At 39.4% G+C, this 20,268-nt stretch overlaps 1 protein-coding gene across 2 annotated transcripts; it reads left to right on the top strand.

Moving 5' to 3' along the window:
• The first annotated feature begins 1,353 nt into the window (after positions 1–1,353).
• On the top strand, positions 1,354–16,056 carry SAMD9L (sterile alpha motif domain containing 9 like). Of its 2 annotated transcripts, none has more exons than XM_079948407.1 (4): positions 1,354–1,524; positions 2,067–2,120; positions 8,823–8,892; positions 9,406–16,056. In XM_079948407.1, the coding sequence occupies exons 3-4, from the start codon at positions 8,879–8,881 to the stop codon at positions 14,216–14,218; spliced, it is 4,827 nt and encodes a 1,608-aa protein (XP_079804533.1). In that variant the 5' UTR covers positions 1,354–1,524; positions 2,067–2,120; positions 8,823–8,878; the 3' UTR covers positions 14,219–16,056. The 2 variants fall into 2 exon arrangements, with proteins under 2 accessions (XP_079804533.1, XP_079804532.1); XM_079948406.1 differs by having other exon boundaries at positions 8,816–8,892.
• Positions 16,057–20,268: the final 4,212 nt, after the last annotated feature.

The raw sequence follows: 20,268 nt of genomic DNA, 5'->3' as shown, positions 1-20,268 counted from the left end.
AGTTTTTTATTTACTTGACATCTGATGGGAGGGCGTTCCACAGGGCGGGTGCCACTACCGAGAAGGCCCTCTGCCTGGTTCCCTGTAACTTGGCTTCTCGTAGTGAGGGAACTGCCAGAAGGCCCTGGGCGCTGGACCTCGGTGTCCGGGCTGAACGATGGAGGTGGAGATGCTCCTTCAGGTATACTGGTTGCCTTTGACCAGTCTTGCCACCAGCCTTGTGACTTTGCTCTGTATTCCTACTTTCTCAGATGTAGGGTAGTGAGAGCATGGGGCAGCACCAATTTCCAAACAACACCCTTAGTGACATTCACTCCATGGTCAGGGGAAAGCACTCCTACACGCAGAAGCTTTTCGCAGCCAATCAGTCATGTGTGTTTGCGCCTCAATCTGTTTAATTTTACAATTTGCCTTGCATTATTGCTTTGAGCTGTATTTTATAGTAGTTTTATTCGGCTATTTTAAAACTGTATGTCAAAAGTCACTTTGAGAGCTTGGTTTTAGTTGAAAAACACTCAAGACGTTTGTGTAATAAATAGGGATGGGGGGTGGAATTGATTACGTTTGCATTTAAAAGAGAATTTGCTTTGTTCACACTTTCCAAAACAACACACAAACTGAAACACAGGCATCCTTCGAAATTCACACTTCTCTGAATTTTGCAATGCAGTTTTCCAGCCAAGTAATGTGTACAAAAAAGAATATAATATGGTGAGCTGTGCATAAAAATGCACTTATTAGCAAAAATAACATACAGGCATGTGTTATATTGGGGGAAATGCTTTGCAAAAATGTGTATATTAGGCAAAATTGCACGCAAACGTGCACATTAAGAGAAATTCTAATGAATTTTCAAAATGACTTTAAAAAATAAGTAAATACAAAAGCTGATGTGGAAATGTGGAGAACTGAACTTAATGATGGGGGAAATGAGAAAAGAAACCGAAGGTGAGAGATTATCTCATCTTTAGATTATCTAAAATGATAAAATAAATAAATATAAATTTCTATCTGCATCCGAAAAGCTCCTGACATAGATGTGGTATCTTGAAAATGATCCCTTGTTGTGCCTGCATGGTCTTAGAATGTGGATGAGCTTGAGCCATAAAAGTTCATGCATGTATCCCTAACATTATATTGATTTCAGAGATATAAACACATACCCCATATCAGAAGCTTTCAAAGATAGGTCAGTAAAATTATCTGGTACTTATGTGATATTTTCAGTGGGTGTTACTGTACATATTACTCATTGAATAACAATGGTTGAGGAAGTGGTTTTTTGGGTTTTTTTTAAGCCAACTTGCCTCGTTGCTGCTTGCAGATCATGTGACAGGAGTTGGCAAAAAAAACCACCCTGCTTCTTAGTCCCTTGCAAAGTGATTTTGTAGATGTGCTTGTCTCTTGCAACTAACAGAAGAAGCAACTAACAGAAGAACCAAGAACAGAGATGTCTGGGTTTCTTTGACTGAACAAAACGTATTTATGCAGCATTTGTGGCATGGAGTCTGCATAACTATCTTGGTAAGTTATTTAATATAGAGATGAAGACTGATAAGATATACTTCCTCAAAAGCCAGAGAAAAGTGATATTAAAATGATTGTATCCTTTGTACTATATGGAGATAAATTTATGGGGCATCGTACTGTCTTTGTGTAAGTGCTGTTCTTTTATAGGATAATTGTGTTTTATAGGATAAATACTTATTGCAGCAACTCCGTATTATGTCTAACTTTTATTAAATTAGTTATAAGAAACCAAACTGAAAACTTTGGGGTTCAGAAAAAGTATTAAGTATTCAAGTAACTGTGGATTTTAAAAATTGTTTTCTCCCTCTGTAATAGAGCTAGATAGCTGCCTGCATTTTTCTCCCCTTCCGAAAATTACTTAAGTAGTTTCCAAGGATTTTTAAAACACCCATTTCACTTTTTAAATAAGGAATAGTCCAAGCAGTGCAAAACAAAGTAAAAAAAAAAAAAGATAAACTAAATTGGTGAAAAACATACAGAGTTGAGATGGAAAGTGTCACACCCATAAATGCTTTCGTTTTTGTTTCGTTTCCCAGAACTGCTGCTCTTCAGTTAAAATAGTTGGAAAGCCTGAGCACTTCAAGATAATGGTAAGCATTAATCTCTGAGTGCAATTCTATGTATGTCTACTCAGAAGTAAGTTCTATGAAGTTCAGTTTTCTCCCATGTAAGCCTTGCAGCCACTATTAATATTTATTAATGGATGGAAATGTGTTTTTAATAGGATCTATTACAAATCCATACATTGTTTCCCCTGCCCCTGCACCCCCATATTTTATATTCACAACAGCCCTGTGAGGTGGGTCAGGCTCTGAGGTAGTGACTGACTCAAAATCACCTAGTGAAATTTGTAGCTGCGTGGGGATATGAACCTGGGTCTCCTCTGTCCCAGTCCACCACTCTAACAACTAAACCACACTGTCTATGATCTACATCTCTGGTTAGGTGCTACATATTGTGACTGGCCAATTGACCCAAGTCACCCAGAACCGCATGAGGCAGGGACCACCAACTCACCACCAGGGCGAAAAACGTCATTGGCGGCAATGGGTGTCAGGCTGGCAGCCAAGTTGGAGGGAAAAGAGCAGCGACTTCTTTTGCCTGTATAGGGACAGAGAGAGGCAGAGAGATGTATGTGAGAGTGAGAGACAGGAGTTATGTGAGATTTGAAGCTTTTTAGCCAGGATCTCTGAATACTAATCTCCAATATCGGTCTATTTTTGGGATGTAGCCAATCCACACATATTGGTATGAGAAGCTGAGAGTTTTCGATAGGTGTGGTGCACCTTAATGCACTTAAACAAAACAGCTTTGGTGTGGTGTGCACACACACCCAGAGCAAACATAGCTTGTCGGTCAGACCAAAACCCAACCTTCAGCAACCCAGTGAAGGTCCTTAAACTGGGAAACAAATGAGCACTTTATCAACCATTTTCTCTCCCTCTCTTTTACTTACTCTTTAAAAGCTTGGGAGGACCGTGTGAATGCTTGGTACGATGTATTCCGTAACTGTTATTCACAATAGCAACGTAAGACGCTCTTCCTCCCGCCACAAAAGTTTAGAGGATGTGACATCATACAGTCCCATGTGTCAGATTTTCTAACTGTTATTGAAAAAATTAGACATATAGTCATGCCTCGGGTTGAAGTAGCTTCGGGTTGAGCGTTTTCGGGTTGCGCTCCGCGGCGACCCGGAAGTAACGGAACGGGTTACTTCCAGGTTTCGCCGCATGTGCAGACACTCAAAATGACGTCACGCGCATGCGCGCAAGGGGCGAATCGCGATCCGTGCACATGCAGATGCACAGACGCGGGTTGCGTTCTGCTCTGGATGCGAACAGTGCTCCAGATCAGATCCCGTTCGTATCCAGAGGTACCACTGTACGTCAGTGGGTTTAGAATTGCATCCTAAGAGTACAGTTGTACCTTGGTTGTCGAAAGCCTTGCAACTCAAACGTTTGGCTCCCGAACACCACAGAAGTGAGTGCTCCGGTTTGTGAATGTTCTTTGGAACCCAAATATCTGACCCTACTTCCACGGCTTCCAATTGAGTGCAGGAAGTTCCTGCAGACAATCAGAAGCCGCACCTTGGTTTTCAAAAGTTTTCGGAAGTCGAACAGACTTCTGGAACGGATTTCGTTCGAGAACCAAGGTGCGACTGTAAGTCTCATTGGATTCAATTAAGAGTTATCGCTGATTAGAAACGCTTTGAATTTTAGCCATAACAGCTTTGTGATTACTTGTGATTACTTCATCAACTTTGTCGTTAAGGTGCCGCAAGGCACTTGGTTCGTTTTGCTACAGAATAACAGGATTGCTCCTCTGGAAATTTGTTAACGTTGAAAGGGATCACACAGGCAAGGCAGCTGATTTGTAAATATCCATAGATGGCTAAAATATGCATGTCTATTGTGAAGTATGAGGTGTGTATTTCCACATTAGAGATTACATTTCCACATAGCAGAGGAAGAAAGACTTGTGCAAAATAGATTAATTGCAGCGGATCTCAATATGCCAGATGAACGTGTGAATGAATGTCAGAATGGGCTGAGACACATGCAAGTGCAAATGCACCAGCAGGGCCAGACTAGTGCTTCTGCCAGTTCATTTGCACTGCATCGCCCTCCTTGTCACCTCACCCTCCTCCCTTTCTCATATGCAATAGCAACCCATCTGTTGGAAAACTAGTATAGCAGCACCCCTCCATCCCACAAAGCACTTGAGTCAGATCAACAATTATGATTTTTTAATTTTTTAAAAATGCACAGAAATGATGGAAATGTAAACTCTGCAATAACTGAAATACTAGAAAATAAAAATAAATAGCCGAACAGCTACCCAAAGCAAATGTATCTTACTAAGCCCTAAATTCCCAAAATTTCCACCTAGTTAAAAGCTTACTGAATTCCCAGTCTTATAGATTAAACATTGGGGTGGGAGGTTGTAGCTACCAATCCAAGTAGGGATCCGAGGAACTATGGTTTCTGCAGACTAATGGGAATTGAGAAAGATGGAACCTAGGATCTACAATTTTATTATCTAGTGCAGTGGTCCTCAACCAGTGGGCCGTGGCTGATGCCTTAGATCCCAGCTCCCCGGAGATAAACCTATGTAACTGCCCTCCACTGGAAGCAAAATACTGGGAGAGGGAGACATGGATTTGTGGTCAGATCAAAAAAGGCTACTATAGGCAACTTATACAGGGGTCACATCCCAAGCCCCCACATGCGTCAGTGGGAATTGTACATGTCAGGAGCAAGCTGGAGAGCTCTAGTGGCTTATGAGGGGACGTCCTCTTCAGCCTCTGGGGAGGGTCTTCTCACAAGACACTAGGGCTCTCCAGGACGCTCCCCACTTCCAGGTTCCGGGCACCAGTGGCGAAGCTGCATGCCCCACTACCAGAGGTGGAGAGCAGGCAGGGGCATGGCTGGGGTGCCCTGGGGTGCAACGCGTGCCCTGGGGCGGGGCACGCCGCCTGCAAGGGCATGGCGCACGTTCTCTGGGCGTGACACACCATCTGTGGTGCCCAGCATGCGGCGCATGTCGAGGGGTGCTGTGATGGCAACCAATCAGAATAGTGGTGCCAGGGGCGGTCTGCTCCCTTTGCACCCCCGTTCCTCCACCAGTGCCAGGCACTGCATGTCTGTGTGGTCACATGCGGGTAGGTCATGCTCAAGTTGGAAGTTGCCTGGGAGAGTTTAGGGTTGGTGCATAGGCACCAACTCTAAGGGGCCCAGGCTGTGCCCCACAATTTTGAGAACAATCAGTGAGGGAAGGGAGAATGCAAAAGCATCCCTTTGGTTTGAGATGATTTTCCGCTTTTCTTTCTTTTTTTTTTTAAAGGTTTTTTATTAAGAGTTTTGTTAATACAGTAGAGAAAAGACAGAATAAACAAAGAATAGACATAAAAGAAACAAACATAAAATTTAACATCTTGTGATACCCATCTTTTCTTCATCTTTGGACTTCCTCACATCTCGCGCTCCTGTGTTCCAAATTTATAAAACTTTGGCCAGCAACTTATCACCTTATTTCCATTCTTATTGTACATATTTCCAATGTTTTGTCCCTAACTTTGAATATTTTTTATCTAGGTCTTAGATATCTAGTTTTAACACAATATTTATTCAAAATTTATTTTTCTCATAAAATTCACTCCTTCTCATAATCTTTTCAACTAACTTTATGGGGCCCTGTTGTTTTCAAATCTCTCATCCTTCTTAGCACTCATATAGTTTACAGTGTTTTTGTAAATAGTCCTTAAATTTCTTCCAGTCCTCTTCCACTGCTTCCTCTCCCAGGTCTCGGATTCTGCCGGTCATTTCTGCTAGCTCCATGTAGTCCATCAGTTGCATCTGCCATTCTTCCAGCGTGGGCAAATCTTGAGATTTCCAATATTTGGCGACGAGTATCCTTGCTGCTGTTGTTGCATACATAAATAATGTTCGATCATTCTTTAACACCCTCTGGCCAACAATGCCCAAAAGGAAGGCCTCTGGTTTCTTAGGAAAGGTATACTTAAATACCTTTTTCAGCTCGTTATATATCATTTCCCAGAAGGCCTTAACCCTGGGGCAAGTCCACCAGAGGTGGAAGAACGTTCCTTCAGTTTCCTTACATTTCCAACACTTATTATCTGACAGGTGATATATTTTTGCTAGCTTGACTGGGGTCATGTACCACCTATATATCATTTTCACAATATTTTCTTTCAAGGCATTACATGCCGTAAACTTCATAACTTTTCCCAGTCAGCAAACATGATATTATACCCAATGTCCTGTGCCCACTTTATCATAGCTGATTTAACCATTTCATCCTGTGTATTCCACCTCAGCAGCAAATTATACATTCTTGAAAGTAATTTAGTCTTAGGTTCTAACAGTTCTGTTTCCAATTTCGATTTTTCCACCTGGAATCCTAACTTTTTATCCAATTTAAAAGCCTCTTTAATCTGAGCATAATGTAACCAATCTCGCACTTTATCTTTTAGTTTCTCCAAACTCTGCAATCTCCAATTGTCTCCATCTCTTTCTAATATTTCCCAATACTTTGGCCATTTGACCTCCATATTGGGTCTTTTCACAGCCTTAGCTTCCATAGGTGATAACCACCTTGGGGTCTTATTTTCTAATAAGTCTTTATATTTTGTCCAGACATTAAACACTGCTTTCCTTACAATATGGTTCTTGAAATTCTTGTGAATCTTAACCTTGTCATACCACAGATATGCATGCCATCCAAAAGCATTGTTAAATCCTTCCAAGTCTAAAACATCAGTGTTTTCAAGAAGCAGCCAATCTTTCAGCCAGCAAAAAGCTGCTGATTCATAGTACAACCTTAAGTCTGGCAGGGCAAACCCCCCCTCTTTCTTTAGCATCAGTTAATATTTTAAACTTAATTCTGGGCTTTTTGCCCTGCCAGACAAATTTAGAGATATCTCTTTGCCACCTCCCGAAACACTCCATTTTATCCACAATCTGTAAAGTCTGAAAAAGAAACAGCATCCTTGGCAATACATTCATTTTTATAGCAGCAATTCGGCCCAACAAGGAAAGTTTCAGTCTGATTTTCCGCTTTTCAAAGTGCACTTTTCTGATTGGAAATTGCTGCAGGATTTCTGGGGAGGAAATTACTTCCATCTTTGCAGATATAATGCCCAAAAATGACAACCGAGATGGTGGTTCACATTAAAAAACAAAAAATTCGGCGGGGGGAGGAAAGGGAGGAGAGAGTGAGAGTGATTTTCTCGCATTTTGTCTTGGACTCCATTGGAAGCCTGTTTGGCAACTTCTCCAAAGTAAAAGGACCCTTGGATGGTTAAGTCCAGTCAAAGGTGACTATAGGGATGCAGCACTCATTTCGCTTTCAGGCTGAGGGATCTGGCGTTTGTCCACAGACAGCTTTCCAGGTCATGTAGCCAGCATCACTAAACCACTTCTGGCACAACGGTGGACCATGACGGAAACCAGAGCGCACAGAAATACTGTTTACCTTCCTGCTGCAGCAGTACCTATTTATCTACTTGCACTGGTGAGCTTTCGAACTGCTAGGTTGGCAGGAGCTGGGACAGAGCAAAGGGAGCTCACTCCATCATGGGGATTCGAACTGCGCTTCTTCTGATCGGCACACCATAGTGGTTGCAATCTGTGCTCTAGGTCACAGTATGGTATAGGGAAGTGGGCAATGTGTAGTCTGAATACAAGACTCCTAGAATCAAATTTCATGAAACTGACTGAGCAGTCTGCAGCAAGTCCACTCTCCACTGTCCCTGCTTCGAACCATCACAAAATGGTTGCAAGAATGACAAAATTTAGATTAAGAATTGTAAAGTATGTTGGCTGCTGCAAAATAGTGAATTATATTTGGTATATTTTTTTCCAAATTATATTATTATTATTATTATTATTAAGAAAATTTGTTTTCATTTTTCCCCAACTTACAAAAGCAACATTTAGTAGGGCAATAAATGACTCTACTGCTTAAATTTTAAGCCTTGAAAAGAAATCATAGGCAAAACCGCTAAATGATGAAACAACACAAGTTTTTACCAAGTATTCCACAGGGGAACCATAGAAAGAATGTAGTTGCTCAAGGGAGCCATGGAGTAAAAAGAAAAAGGTTGAGAACCTCTGACCCAGAATGGTCCAAATGGGAAATCATTTCAGGTAAAAATTGAGGGGAAATGTTTAAAATTGGAATGGTCTAAGCTGTGCAAGGGAATAAACAGAATGTAAAATAAAAATGCATTGATTTATAGCACAGAATGAGTCAAATATCTGGCCTTAAAAGGCTGACTCAGAGAAAATGGCTAAGAACAAATCTGAGGGTGGAATATGCTCAAAGCAAGAAATCCCTTCTCTAAAACAAAGGCAAAAAGGCAAACTGGGCTCCAAAGGACTTGGACCAAAAAAATATATATTGGGGGGAAATGGGGGGGAAATAAAATTAAGCAAAAGAAAGCAAGTGACTTCTAACCATGAGATGCAGTATTTTTGATTCCTCTAGATCTCTACGTTTTCCTGTCTTCTGATTCATTATTTTCTCACATCTCACCGTTTTTCACTAACATTCCATTAGTGGTAAATGACAAATCAGTGGAAGGCCCATGTAAACATAGGAAGTTTATTTTATTTTTAATTAATGTGGAAGTGGATGGACATATTCCTAAGCCACATAAAGTAAGGATTTGATTATCTTCTATATGTTGTATTATTTCTTCTTGATTAAATTATACAGCAGCTATTTGAAAATGAGTAAATGTTTCTTGGTTTTGGTTTTCTGGCTTTCAGATGTCATTTTAATAAGGAAGACCAACTAGACAGCACACTGACAGAAGAACTCAAATATGGGGAAGAAAAGGTAAGCTGAATTAAAATGAACAAAAATATAGAAAGTGATTTGGGAGGTTATATAGGGTTGCCATACGTCCGAAATTTCCTGGACATAAGTCATAAACTTTGCTCAACAGCTTTTGTGTCTGGATTTCCACTTTTTGAAATATGGCAACCCTTTGTTATAACGAGATTTAAACATCAGGGTTTTCAAATTAACTTCACTGAAAAATCTGAGTCTGATCTCCAAAATGTAAACTTCCTTCCCACTAAATAGAAGCCTATCCATTTAAATCTTTTTAGATGTGTGGTGCAAGACATAGGACAGGATTATGTAGAACAGTGTTCTTTGACCTAAAGATTGGACAACTCTATTCAACCCCAACAGGATGATGGGCAGTATAGTCCATTCACATAAAGAGAATCAAAGTTAAATAACACTGATGCAGATGAAGGGGTGTTTGCAAAATGTTGAATGTAGTGTAGAAAGAAAAGGTTTGTTTTCATTAACGCGGTGTATTGCTTATTTTTTTCTTAAAAGGGCTAAAAACATCAAGAAAAGCAACCAGCTAGATTTGCCTGAAATAATTGAGGACTGGACTAAGGAACACGTAAAACAATGGGTGACAAATGAACTTAAGCTTGAGGAGAAACATGGTGACATCCTTCTTCATCAAGATGTGACAGGCGCCATTTTGAAACTTTTAACCAAGCAAGACCTCACAGAAATGGGTATAACCTATGGCCCAGCTTGCCAAATAATGCACGCACTGGGGAAAAAGGATGTTCCAGGTGAAAGCCCTAGGAATTCTTCTGGACAAGAACGTAGCGCAAGGTCTTTTGATACTGACTCTTCAATTAAAAGTGAAGATGCAGGTGCAATGAAAGAAAATGGCAAAGGGAATTCAGCCGGTGCTGATGCGTCACCAGCGTTTGCAATATCTAAATCCACTGAGCCACCAGAATCTGTACTTGAAGAAACAAGAAAAGATATGGCTCACCAAGGAAATGGAAATAACCAGCTTCCAACTAGACAAACTTGTCTACCCTACCCTTTTGATGAGTTTCACATTAGCCATCGTTATATTCAACATTATGTCCTTCATATACCTGAAACAGGTCCCCTCAATCTTATTGATCCAGTCCATGAATTTAAACTCTTTACAAATACAGAAAATGCAACAGAAGAGGATATGAAGATGAAATTTTGCAATGAGGTTTTCAGATTTGCTGCAGCATGTATGAACTCCCGCACCAATGGTACTATCCACTTGGGAGTCCAGGACAAGCCACATGGAGAAATTATTGGAGTAAAAGTTCAAAATAAAGAGAAATATATTAGCTATTTTGAGTTAATAAACAAATACTTTGGAGATGCTGTCATTGGTGATGCAAAAGATTGCATTAGGAAACCTAGGTTTGTGGAAGTATTGCAACAAAACAGCATCCCATCAGAAACATTTGTTATTGAAATTGATGTGGTTCCAAAGTACTCTAGTTGCCTATCTAAATTTTTCCCTACTATGAACTACAGTTTTAAGACTAAAAAATGGGATTCATGTTTGTTTATAAGAGATGGTGCATCTTCCAAAAACCTCTTAAAATCTAATGATAAAACAGAACATAAATCATTTTTGGCCAAACTGGAGAAATTAGCAGAGGACAGAAAAGAAGCTGAGGAAAAACATGGAGAAAAAAGGAGGAATATGGATGGGGAAGGTCGTAAGCTGGTGAGCTTGCTCACAGGCAACAGAGACTTGCTAGATAACTCCCATTATGATTGGTATATTTTAGTCACAAACAAATGTCATCCAAATCAGACACAGCATATAAACTTCTTGCAGGAAATAAAGTTATTTGCTGTTCTAGAGTTTGATCCGGAATCAGCAAGCAATGGTGTCGTCAAAGCATTCAGAGAAGACAGAGCTGCAAACCTTCATTTTCCAAAGCAGTACCAGAAGCCTGGGAATTCAACTTCTGAAACAATTGAAGAACTTAATCTCTATCAGCAGCCAAGTTGGATTTTCTGCAACGGTAGGTCAGACTTGAACAGTGAAGCATATCAACCCTTGAGTCCTGGACTCTGGCAGCAGCAGAAGGCAGCTGAGGTTAGGAAACTGATCTCATTTCTATGCCATCCAGATATAATGCAAAGAGGAAAATTTTTGGTGGTGTTTCTCATGCTGTCAAAAGTGGAAGATCCAGGTGATCCCATGATAGAAGCTTTCTGTGCTTTTTATCAAGAACTTAATGGACTTGATGATATGCTATGTATATGTATTGGGGCACAAACATACCCATGCTGGAGAGATCTCCTGCGAGCCAGATTTATTGAATCAGACACACTAGCAGATAGGTGCATATCTCACTTGAGCCTACCAATGGTGGATGGTACCATCCAAAAACTAAAATCAGTGACCCAAACTTCTCAGAGACTTTTGCCATCAAAGGGGGGTTCTTTTACAATTCTCTCAAAGAAAGAAGAAGACTTTATGACTGCATTGGAAATACTATGTGAAAATGAATGCAAGGACACAGAAATTGAGAAAAATAAAGAAAAATTTTATGAATTTAAAAAATTCCAAGAAGAGCATTTTTATCGTGGTGGGAAAGTGTCTTGGTGGAATTTCTATTTCTCCTCTGAAAACTACTGTTTACCTTTTATTAAACGGGATGCATATGAGACGCTTGAAGAGCTGATTGAAAGAGGATCTCAGTCTCCTAAACAGTCGCCCACAAAAATTATCAACCTTTATCATCATCCGGGTTGTGGTGGTACTACTTTAGCCATGCATATTCTCTGGGAACTGAGAAAGAAATTTAGATGTGCTGTTCTGAAAAATAAAACAGTTGATTTTGCGGAAATTGCAACACAATTGACCACATTACTTACATATGGGACATCAAACAAGTTTGATTATTTGCCAGTACTGCTACTTGTAGATGACTTTGAAGAGCAAGAAAATGTTTACCTTCTACAGCATGCTATGCAGTCTGCCATAGCAGAAAAGGGTATTCAATATGAAAATCCTATAGTTATAATCTTAAATTGCATGAGATCCCAGAATCCTGGGGAAAGCTCAAAAAGCAACAGCTTGAACAGTATTGCACTGAAACAAAAACTAAGTCCGAAAGAACAAAGGGCTTTTGAGAAAAAACTGAAGGAAATTGAAAAGCAGTATGATCATCCTGAAGATTTTTACTCATTTATGATTATGAAAAGAAATTTTGACCAGCAGTACATAGAGAATGTAGTTAAGAACACTCTAAAAGGTTTGGATGTTAGCAGTAAGCAAGCTCAACTTATTTCCTTTCTGGCACTGTTAAATTCTTACGTCACTGAGTCCACAATTTCAGTATCACAATGTGAGGAATTTTTGGGAATAAGTACTAAAAAGGCTTACTGGGGTACAGAAAACCTGGATAACAAGATGGGAAACTGCTCCAACATTATAATACAGACTGAAGTGCAAGAACGTGGGCGATACAAAGGGGTACGTATTAGTCATTCATTGATTGCTGGACAATGCTTAGAGGAATTTAAACAAACTTACAAACTAACAAAAAGTAAGATTACACTGTTGTTGTTAAGAGAGAATTTATTTTATGACATGGGCATAGGGAGAGACAAACTTCAGCAGGATGTTCAAAGCATGCTGCTTATAAGGCACCGAAAGGAACATGGAGATGACGCAGACACTTTGTTTTCTCCATTAATCGAAGCAATTCAAAAAGAAGAGAGGAGTGTTGAAGTTGAAACGGTGTTGACTGAGGCAACCTGCAGATTTAGTCAAAATGTATTTATCAGCCAAGCCTTAGCAAGGCATTTCTACATCAAGGAGAAAAACTTTAATCGTGCACTAGAGTGGGCTAGAAAAGCTAAAAAAGGTGCCCCTAACAACTCATATATATCAGACACTTTGGGTCAAGTTTATAAAAGTGAAATAAAGCATTGCCTAGAAGAAAATGCAGAGAAATCTATAACTGTTGAAATTCTGAAACATTTGTTGAATCTTGCAAAGTGTGCCTCAGAGGCATTTAAAGAATCTCAAGAACAAACAGAAAATAAAGACAGTGAAAAAGAATGTTTTCAGAGTATAAAATACAAGAGAAGATATGAAACATATAATACATCTGGTTACCTTGGAGAAATAGAAACTGGTCTATATGCTATAGAAATGATTGAATCCATACCTCTGTTCAACAAAAAAGATGAACTCTCTAGAAAACACATAATACAGTTTTTGTCAGGAAATGGGGCTATTCCAAAAGTCCCAGATGATACAGAGAATGAAGAATACATATTGACACTGGAAGAATATGCTAGTTATCTAAGTAATCTGCACACAAATTTGAAAAAAGCATTTGATTTTTTCGAGAACTACTTTGTTTTTTTGAAGCCAAAAAATCCAGAAAAAGAAATCGTGGAGCTCAAAATACGGAGAAAGGTTCAAGAATTTTTCAAAAAATATGCAGAAACATTTTGCCACTCTGATTCAGACTGGCTAATGAACTCAAAACTGAGTTCATCTTTGCAGGTGGAAAATTATAGAAAGAGTTTAGAAGCTTCCAAAGCTGACAAGTTTTCTGGAATTTTGGAACATCTCAGCAATCATGAAAATGCTATAAGCAAAATTGAGGACATAGTGAAACAGTATGCACTTTTGCTTGATCAGAGCTCTAGCAAATCTTTGCAGAGGTACAAACTGAATTTTATTTTGGCCAACATTGTTCTCCATTGCCTCAAGCCAAAATCCAAGATGGTACCATCTTTTCTAGAACTGAAAGAACAGCTTAAAACAATTTTACAGTCAGTAGGTCTAGATTATCGATTCCCAGAACCATACTTCTTGGCTTCTTTATTATTCTGGCCTGAAAATCAAAAGCAATTCGATAAAGATTCCAATCAAATGGGAAAATACCTCAATTCTCTGAAGAAGGCATTTAATGGGCAGTACTGGCAAATGTGCCGTTCCAAACAACCTATAGCATTTTTCTACCTTGGAAAAGGAAGCAACCTGAGCAAATTTATTCACAAAGGAAAAATTGATCAGTCTGTTACTGCTAAGAATAGGGGCAAGTCAAGGCAAAAGATGAATGATGAGCTGAGTTGCCTGTGGCAGAGTGGAGAGATATGGAAAACAGAGGACGCCAAACATCTTTTGCTTCGGCTGAATGGGAAGGCTGAAGATAATATCGTCTATGTCGATTACGGTATTGATGAAGACATCAGAATACCAGCACGGCCTGTTTTCTTAGGCCAGCTGAAGAGTGGTCGGAGTGTAGAAAGAGTATCGTTTTACTTGGGGTTTTCCATTGGAGGCTTGATAGCCTGTGACATAGAAATTATTTAACCCTCTTTGAAAATACATTCCGTTGTACAGTACTGTAAATTTAATTTGACCTCTTCTTTGTCTATAGCAGCAAGAGACACGTGCCATTTTATCCTAACACCAGATATAGTAATTGAATATATTTGGCTGTATCCAACTAAATTTTACTCAGAGCAGACTCATTGAACTTGATGACCCCAAGTTAATAATTTCAATGGATATATTTGATTGTAGCTGGCTGTAGATACAATCGTTTTCCCCCCTCTTTGCCCTGAAGGGCAAGGATGTCTCCTCAATCTGTAGTACAGCCAGATGGGTCAATAGCTGAACCAATGTCACTTCCTTGGGCAATAGAAGCTTTATATTAGAATGATTGAGCTTTAAGCATAAAAGCCAGGAATGAGGCACCTTTGGCCCTACAGATGTTGTTAGACTACAACCCCTATCATCCCTGGCAATTTACCATGCTGGCTGGAGTTGATGGGAATTGGAGTCCAACAATATCTAGAGGGCCACAGGTTCCCCATCCCTGCCATAGACATACATAGGCAAAAATATTTTTCTAATAAAGGTTGTTTTAGTTTATCTTTGCAGAGGAAGAGGGAGGAGTCAACTGCTAACTGGACTGGTAGATCTTGCTAACTAATAATCTGAGATTCCCTTCGGCCAGTCCAATTACCAATTTATGAATATAATATGATTTGATTATACCACAACCTGTTGCATAGCATGTGGCAATTTCATTATCTTTGCTTTAAGCATCTTGTATGTGATGTGTCCCATTGCAAAGACAAAGTATACTTTTCACAAAACCAACCCTGACTGAGTCGACATAAGAGGCTCCTGCAGTCAGTTTAGTTAATTTCTGTCTTGTACTTCATTTTGTAAGTTTGTTATTTCCCCCACCCCCCCTATTGTATTGGATCCATACCTAGTCATGATTTAAGTCCCCCAGATTTAAATGCAGCTAATTTACAACACAATCCAGTGCATGTATATTTAGAACAGCTTTTCTTTTTCTATTTGGCTATGCTATTTATCTGCCTGCTTCTTATATTTTCTGCTTTTCTGTTCAATTCTTTAATTATTAATTTTGTTGTTGGTACCTACTTAGTTTTCTTTTGAGATGAAGCAGAGAAAAAAAGGGCAAATAGCGTTTAAATTGTGTTCTCTTTTGCTGTAAGAAATAACATTCCATTCATCAATAGTATTATATCTATCTATCATCTATCTATATAAAATAAGAACTTGATCTTGGTGGTCTGATTTTTATATTATACTCTGCTGGATTAATGAAATATTTGGGGGTCACCTGAACCGTGAACACGGAAAGCCTATAAGAGAATGGCATGTCCCAGGACAACAAAGAGAAGTTCAGCACTGGTTCAGCTGACCAACAATGTCATAGAATATATTTCCTTGGATGTTACCAAAGGAAAATGGAAAGGTATTTGATAGGGATGATTAAGGGATGAAGATAAATCCTAAATTGGTATGAGCTGAGTGACAGAGCTGTACCACCCATAGGAGAGTGGGAGAAATTCAATATGGTTAGGATTTTAATGTGAACCTATCTAATTTGTAGTTTCCAAAACAATACATGAACTGAAACATAGTTGTCATTTGTAATTCATACTTCTCTGAATTTTGTGCTGCAGTTCTTCTGCCAAATAATGTACTGTATTCATAAATGTGCATATCGGGGAAAGTGTGAAAATAACATCTCAAATGCATTACACTGGGGAAATTGTTTTTAAAAATGTCGACACCATGAAAAACTGCATACCAAAATATGTATACTGGGAGAAATTTGCACTAAAATTCTGATGAATTTACATTAAAAACAATTCACAAGCTGATGCAGAAATGTGAAGTGAATTTCAGACTAGAAAAATTAGAAACTGAGAGGAAATAAAATTGAGAATTGTCCATCTCTAATTAGCCCATATACTATACTATTAGCTAACTCATTATCTAAGTGCTGATCCTCATGTAGCCAAAACAGCACCATTCACACATAAGAGGCATGTAAAAGTAGTACAAAAATCTTTTGGGTGCAGGTGAACCTTAAGAAGAGGCACAAAACAGCCCAGTGAGGATTGAGCATGGTCAATGGACACAGAATTTAACTTGTGACTGACTACTGGAAGAAACCAGAGGGAAGAGAAAATAGAATGGAAAGGAGTGGCTGGAATTTTTGAACACATTGCAACATTTGGTTGCAAGTCACATTCTTCTCCACCATTTGCCCCCCTGCCCTGTTTTTTTTTAACACCTTTTCATATATAAACCCAATCACAGATTGATAGACATACCTGTATATATTACAAACTGAATTAATATGAGGACTAAAGCTCACTTGTATTAATCCTGACACTGCTCACATCTCTTATTCTGGCAGATAATGTTGCTCCTCCAAAATAGATTTGGCCTCTTTGGGCAGCTTTTGCCATCTAAGGCTTCAATGTTTCACATATGGGGGGGGTGTATGTAAATCCACTGCTTATAGTAAGGCTAGCATCTGAATAAACACGTATAGGTTATCAAATAATCTATATTGGAAATTCCTTTAAAAGTTATCAACTTATCTGAAATGTGAGAATGCTATGCCAGGGGTATAAAAGCCATTTATGAAAAACAAAAAGCCAGCTTAATAATAAACAATGAAAAAACAATTCATTTCTCTATAGAAGAAGGAACGAGGCAAAGCTGCCCCTCTCTCCTCTATTATTTATACTAATACTAGAAATACTAAATTCGGAAATAAGAAGGGAAGAAGAAATTAAAGGGATATTGCTGGGGAAAAGGTCCTTCAAACTAAAAGCCTTTGCGGACGACTTAATATTGGTGAATAAACACACGGTTTAGACCACCACTCTGTCCAATGCAGCAAACACCTAGGTAATGACACCTATCCTGTAGGTGTCAGTATTACACTATTATTTTTGGCATTTTTAATATTTCAGTCACTTTTCATTCTTGTTAACCATGTTCATATATGTCTTCATAGAATCATAACATCAAGGGTCATCCAGACTAAACCTGCATCAAGCCATTTGCTGGACCCTTAGTGTTTTATATTCTAATGTAAATGCATTCTAAAATAGATCTGTATAATCATAATCTAATGAGCAAGGGTCACTGAATCTTCAATAACAAAACAGGCTGCAGTAAATTGAGCATATCATTTAAATACTTTGTTTGGGGAGGGGAAAAAGGGCGTCTTTCTTCATCCCTTAACATCTCTCGATTTCTGTGTACAGTATGAGGAAATACAAATCCCTCTGCTACTACCACCTATAGGTAAATTGGCTCCCCTTGTCTCATCTCACTTTTTATAAACACAAGTTCAGGTATTTGCACTATGTAACTCCTTGCCACATAATTCAGAGCTCCTCAATGTGACCCGTTTCCAATGACACTATTCCGTTCTTAAAGCCTTCTAGAAGCTTCAATTTGAGATAGACTTAGGTGGGATATACACACCAACACTAGCCACAGGATGAACTAATAACAAATATTGTTTATTAAAAGGGTATTATTATATTTACACTGGGGTCTTAAATGTGCCTGGTGACAGTTTCTAAAGACTCGAGAGCCTTACACAATCCTCTAAATGGCTTTTACTTTAAACCAAATTCTGTAAACCTCCACCCCAGCCAAAATAACTCATAGCATGCTCCAACTGTTGGGAACAATCTGCCTCTAACCCCAAAGCTCCTCCAGTTGTACTTCTGGCTGCTTGGATAGTTTATCTGGTTAAAAACCAAACAAGCAAACAAAAAATGATGGTGTGACCTTATTGTGGGAAGACCTTTACAAAGAGTAGCCTCTTAGTCTAACCCAGTCAACAGCAACCTCCTAATCTTCACCAACAAGGAGTTATAGGATAACTGGGTATTTGGCCTCAGCTATCATATGTCTCTTCCTCAAACCTCCCTCATCAACTGGTTTTCCCAACTCTATTTCCCAATTTTCCTAGTTCTAAACTGCCCAATGGGCCTCCACAATGCTCCAAGCTCTCCCCTCCAGGTCCTAAAAGGCAATGGAGACAGGGTGCAGTTTTAACGCTGCTCAACCTTACAAAATGCTACCTGTGGGGTTGGGTTATAATGTCTAAAGAGAGCTTGCGGCTCCAAGAAAAGCGCTTAAATAAGACTATTGAAGAATAAGCATACAATATTGAAAACAGAGAATTAAAAACACAAAAAGCAGCAATTGAAATCGCTACAACTGCAGTAGAACTATGCATTATCGATGTGCTTAAATAAAAATGTATTCTGTTTCCGTCTGAAAGAGAACAGAAAAGGAAGGCTAAGAAGCACCATCGCTGAGAAGGCCCTGTCACTCATTCTCAGTCATGTGACCTTTCATGCTAGTTGCACGACGAAAAGGTCGAGGATCTTATAACCTCAGAACAGAAGAATATATGTCCACTCAAAGAAGAAAGTTAAACTGACTCAAAAGAAAACAGCTTGCTTTTGATAATGCAAAGTGCTGAATCTGGAAAATTATTCTCTGTTGCCAACCATGGCCATCCTGTACTGCCATTTAACTGTAATATATCAGCTACTTGAAGACTCCAGAAGAAATAGCAAACAAAAACAGAGCGTGTTCCTGCTTCAGAGTAACTTCTGCTGTGAATAAGCCCAGGGACCACAAGGTGGTGCTGATCAGAGAGGCTTGGGGATTTCAGCAGAAAATAAAGTTCTTCAGCTTCAATTCATCATACCGTACAGTAAGCCCACAATTTACACTGGGGTTACGTTCCAGGGATTGCACCTAAAGCCAAAACCGTGTATAGTCAAAACCCATTGGGTGCAATGGCGGGTGGGATTGCCAAAGTCATCCCCCCCCCCAGAACTCCACCCTTTTCTACCCCTTTTTAATTTCTTTTCATTTCTTTGCCAAGAACATAAAGCTGAATGTGCACAAGTTACATGTGTGTAAACTGTAGGCTTATTGTGCTGAATATCTACAGCTGTAGCCAGGGCCGGATTTAGGTTTGATGAGGCCCTTTATATGTCCAGCTGTCCTTTGTTAACAACAAATTGCCACTGTTTTTTGTGTTGAATGTATGCTATATGGTAATTTATGGACCTAATAAGTATCTAAAGCCATTTGCACATAACAAAATATGTATTTTATCAAAGTAATTGTGATATTTTAGCAAGCAGGCCAGCAGGCGGGGCCCATTGTTTACATTATAGGAGCCTATGCAACACAAAACACTGTTGCTGTATGTAGGTTTTATTTTATTTGTTTTTTATTTTTGGAAATGTACATCCAGGTTTTTTTCTTTCAATTTTTTTTGGGGGGCCCCAAGAGAGTGGGGTTCTAAGCTGTAGTTTGTTTAGCTTATACATAAATCTGGCACTGGCTGTAAACAGCAGGAAGCCCCAGAAAGCAAAAGAGGCCACAGCTAAACAGGCTGGGCAGATGCACACCAAGGAGGACAGGGTTCCTGCAACTTTAGCAATGGTGTAAGTACACCTGCAGAAAATCCAGCTTCTGCATAACTATTAAAGGTACAGCCAATCTGTCCTCTTTTGCAGCTCTGTTCCGCTGCAGGAAGGAACTGTTGCAGACATGTGGCCTAGAGCTATTTTTGAAGAACATGCTTTCACCAGGAATCTGAAGAGACAGGCAAATACTTCAGCAAATAAATACAAGGTGTCAAACTATTGAGAAGCCAAGTAGTAAGGGTCGCTTTTCCCCTCAGCAAGGTGTTGAGTCTAATCAAGGGTTAACATGTTCTCTGTTGAAGACTGGAATTACCACAGCTGTGTTTCCTCACTAGTGGGACTGCCAGCGATCTCAGCCATGAGAGGAATGCAGCTGGGCTCAGCTGTAGGGACTTACCCTTGCCTGAGGGAATATCAGGAGAAACATCTTTGGAGAGCTTCTCACTGGAGGGTTGGTCTGAGTTGGAAGTTTGTAGCACTGGTTATGAGGGGAAACTGCCACTCATTAGGTGCAACTGGTTGAAATTAAGAAATCCTGGTTTTGAGGAGATCTTCCTAAATTTCCTTCCTGAATTTTAAGCAACAGAGGTACACAACAGCTTCACT

Source organism: Podarcis cretensis, assembly GCF_951804945.1.
Source record: "Podarcis cretensis genome assembly, chromosome: 12".
Classification (NCBI taxonomy): domain Eukaryota; kingdom Metazoa; phylum Chordata; class Lepidosauria; order Squamata; family Lacertidae; genus Podarcis; species Podarcis cretensis.
This window is presented reverse-complemented; position numbering and strand designations above follow the sequence as displayed.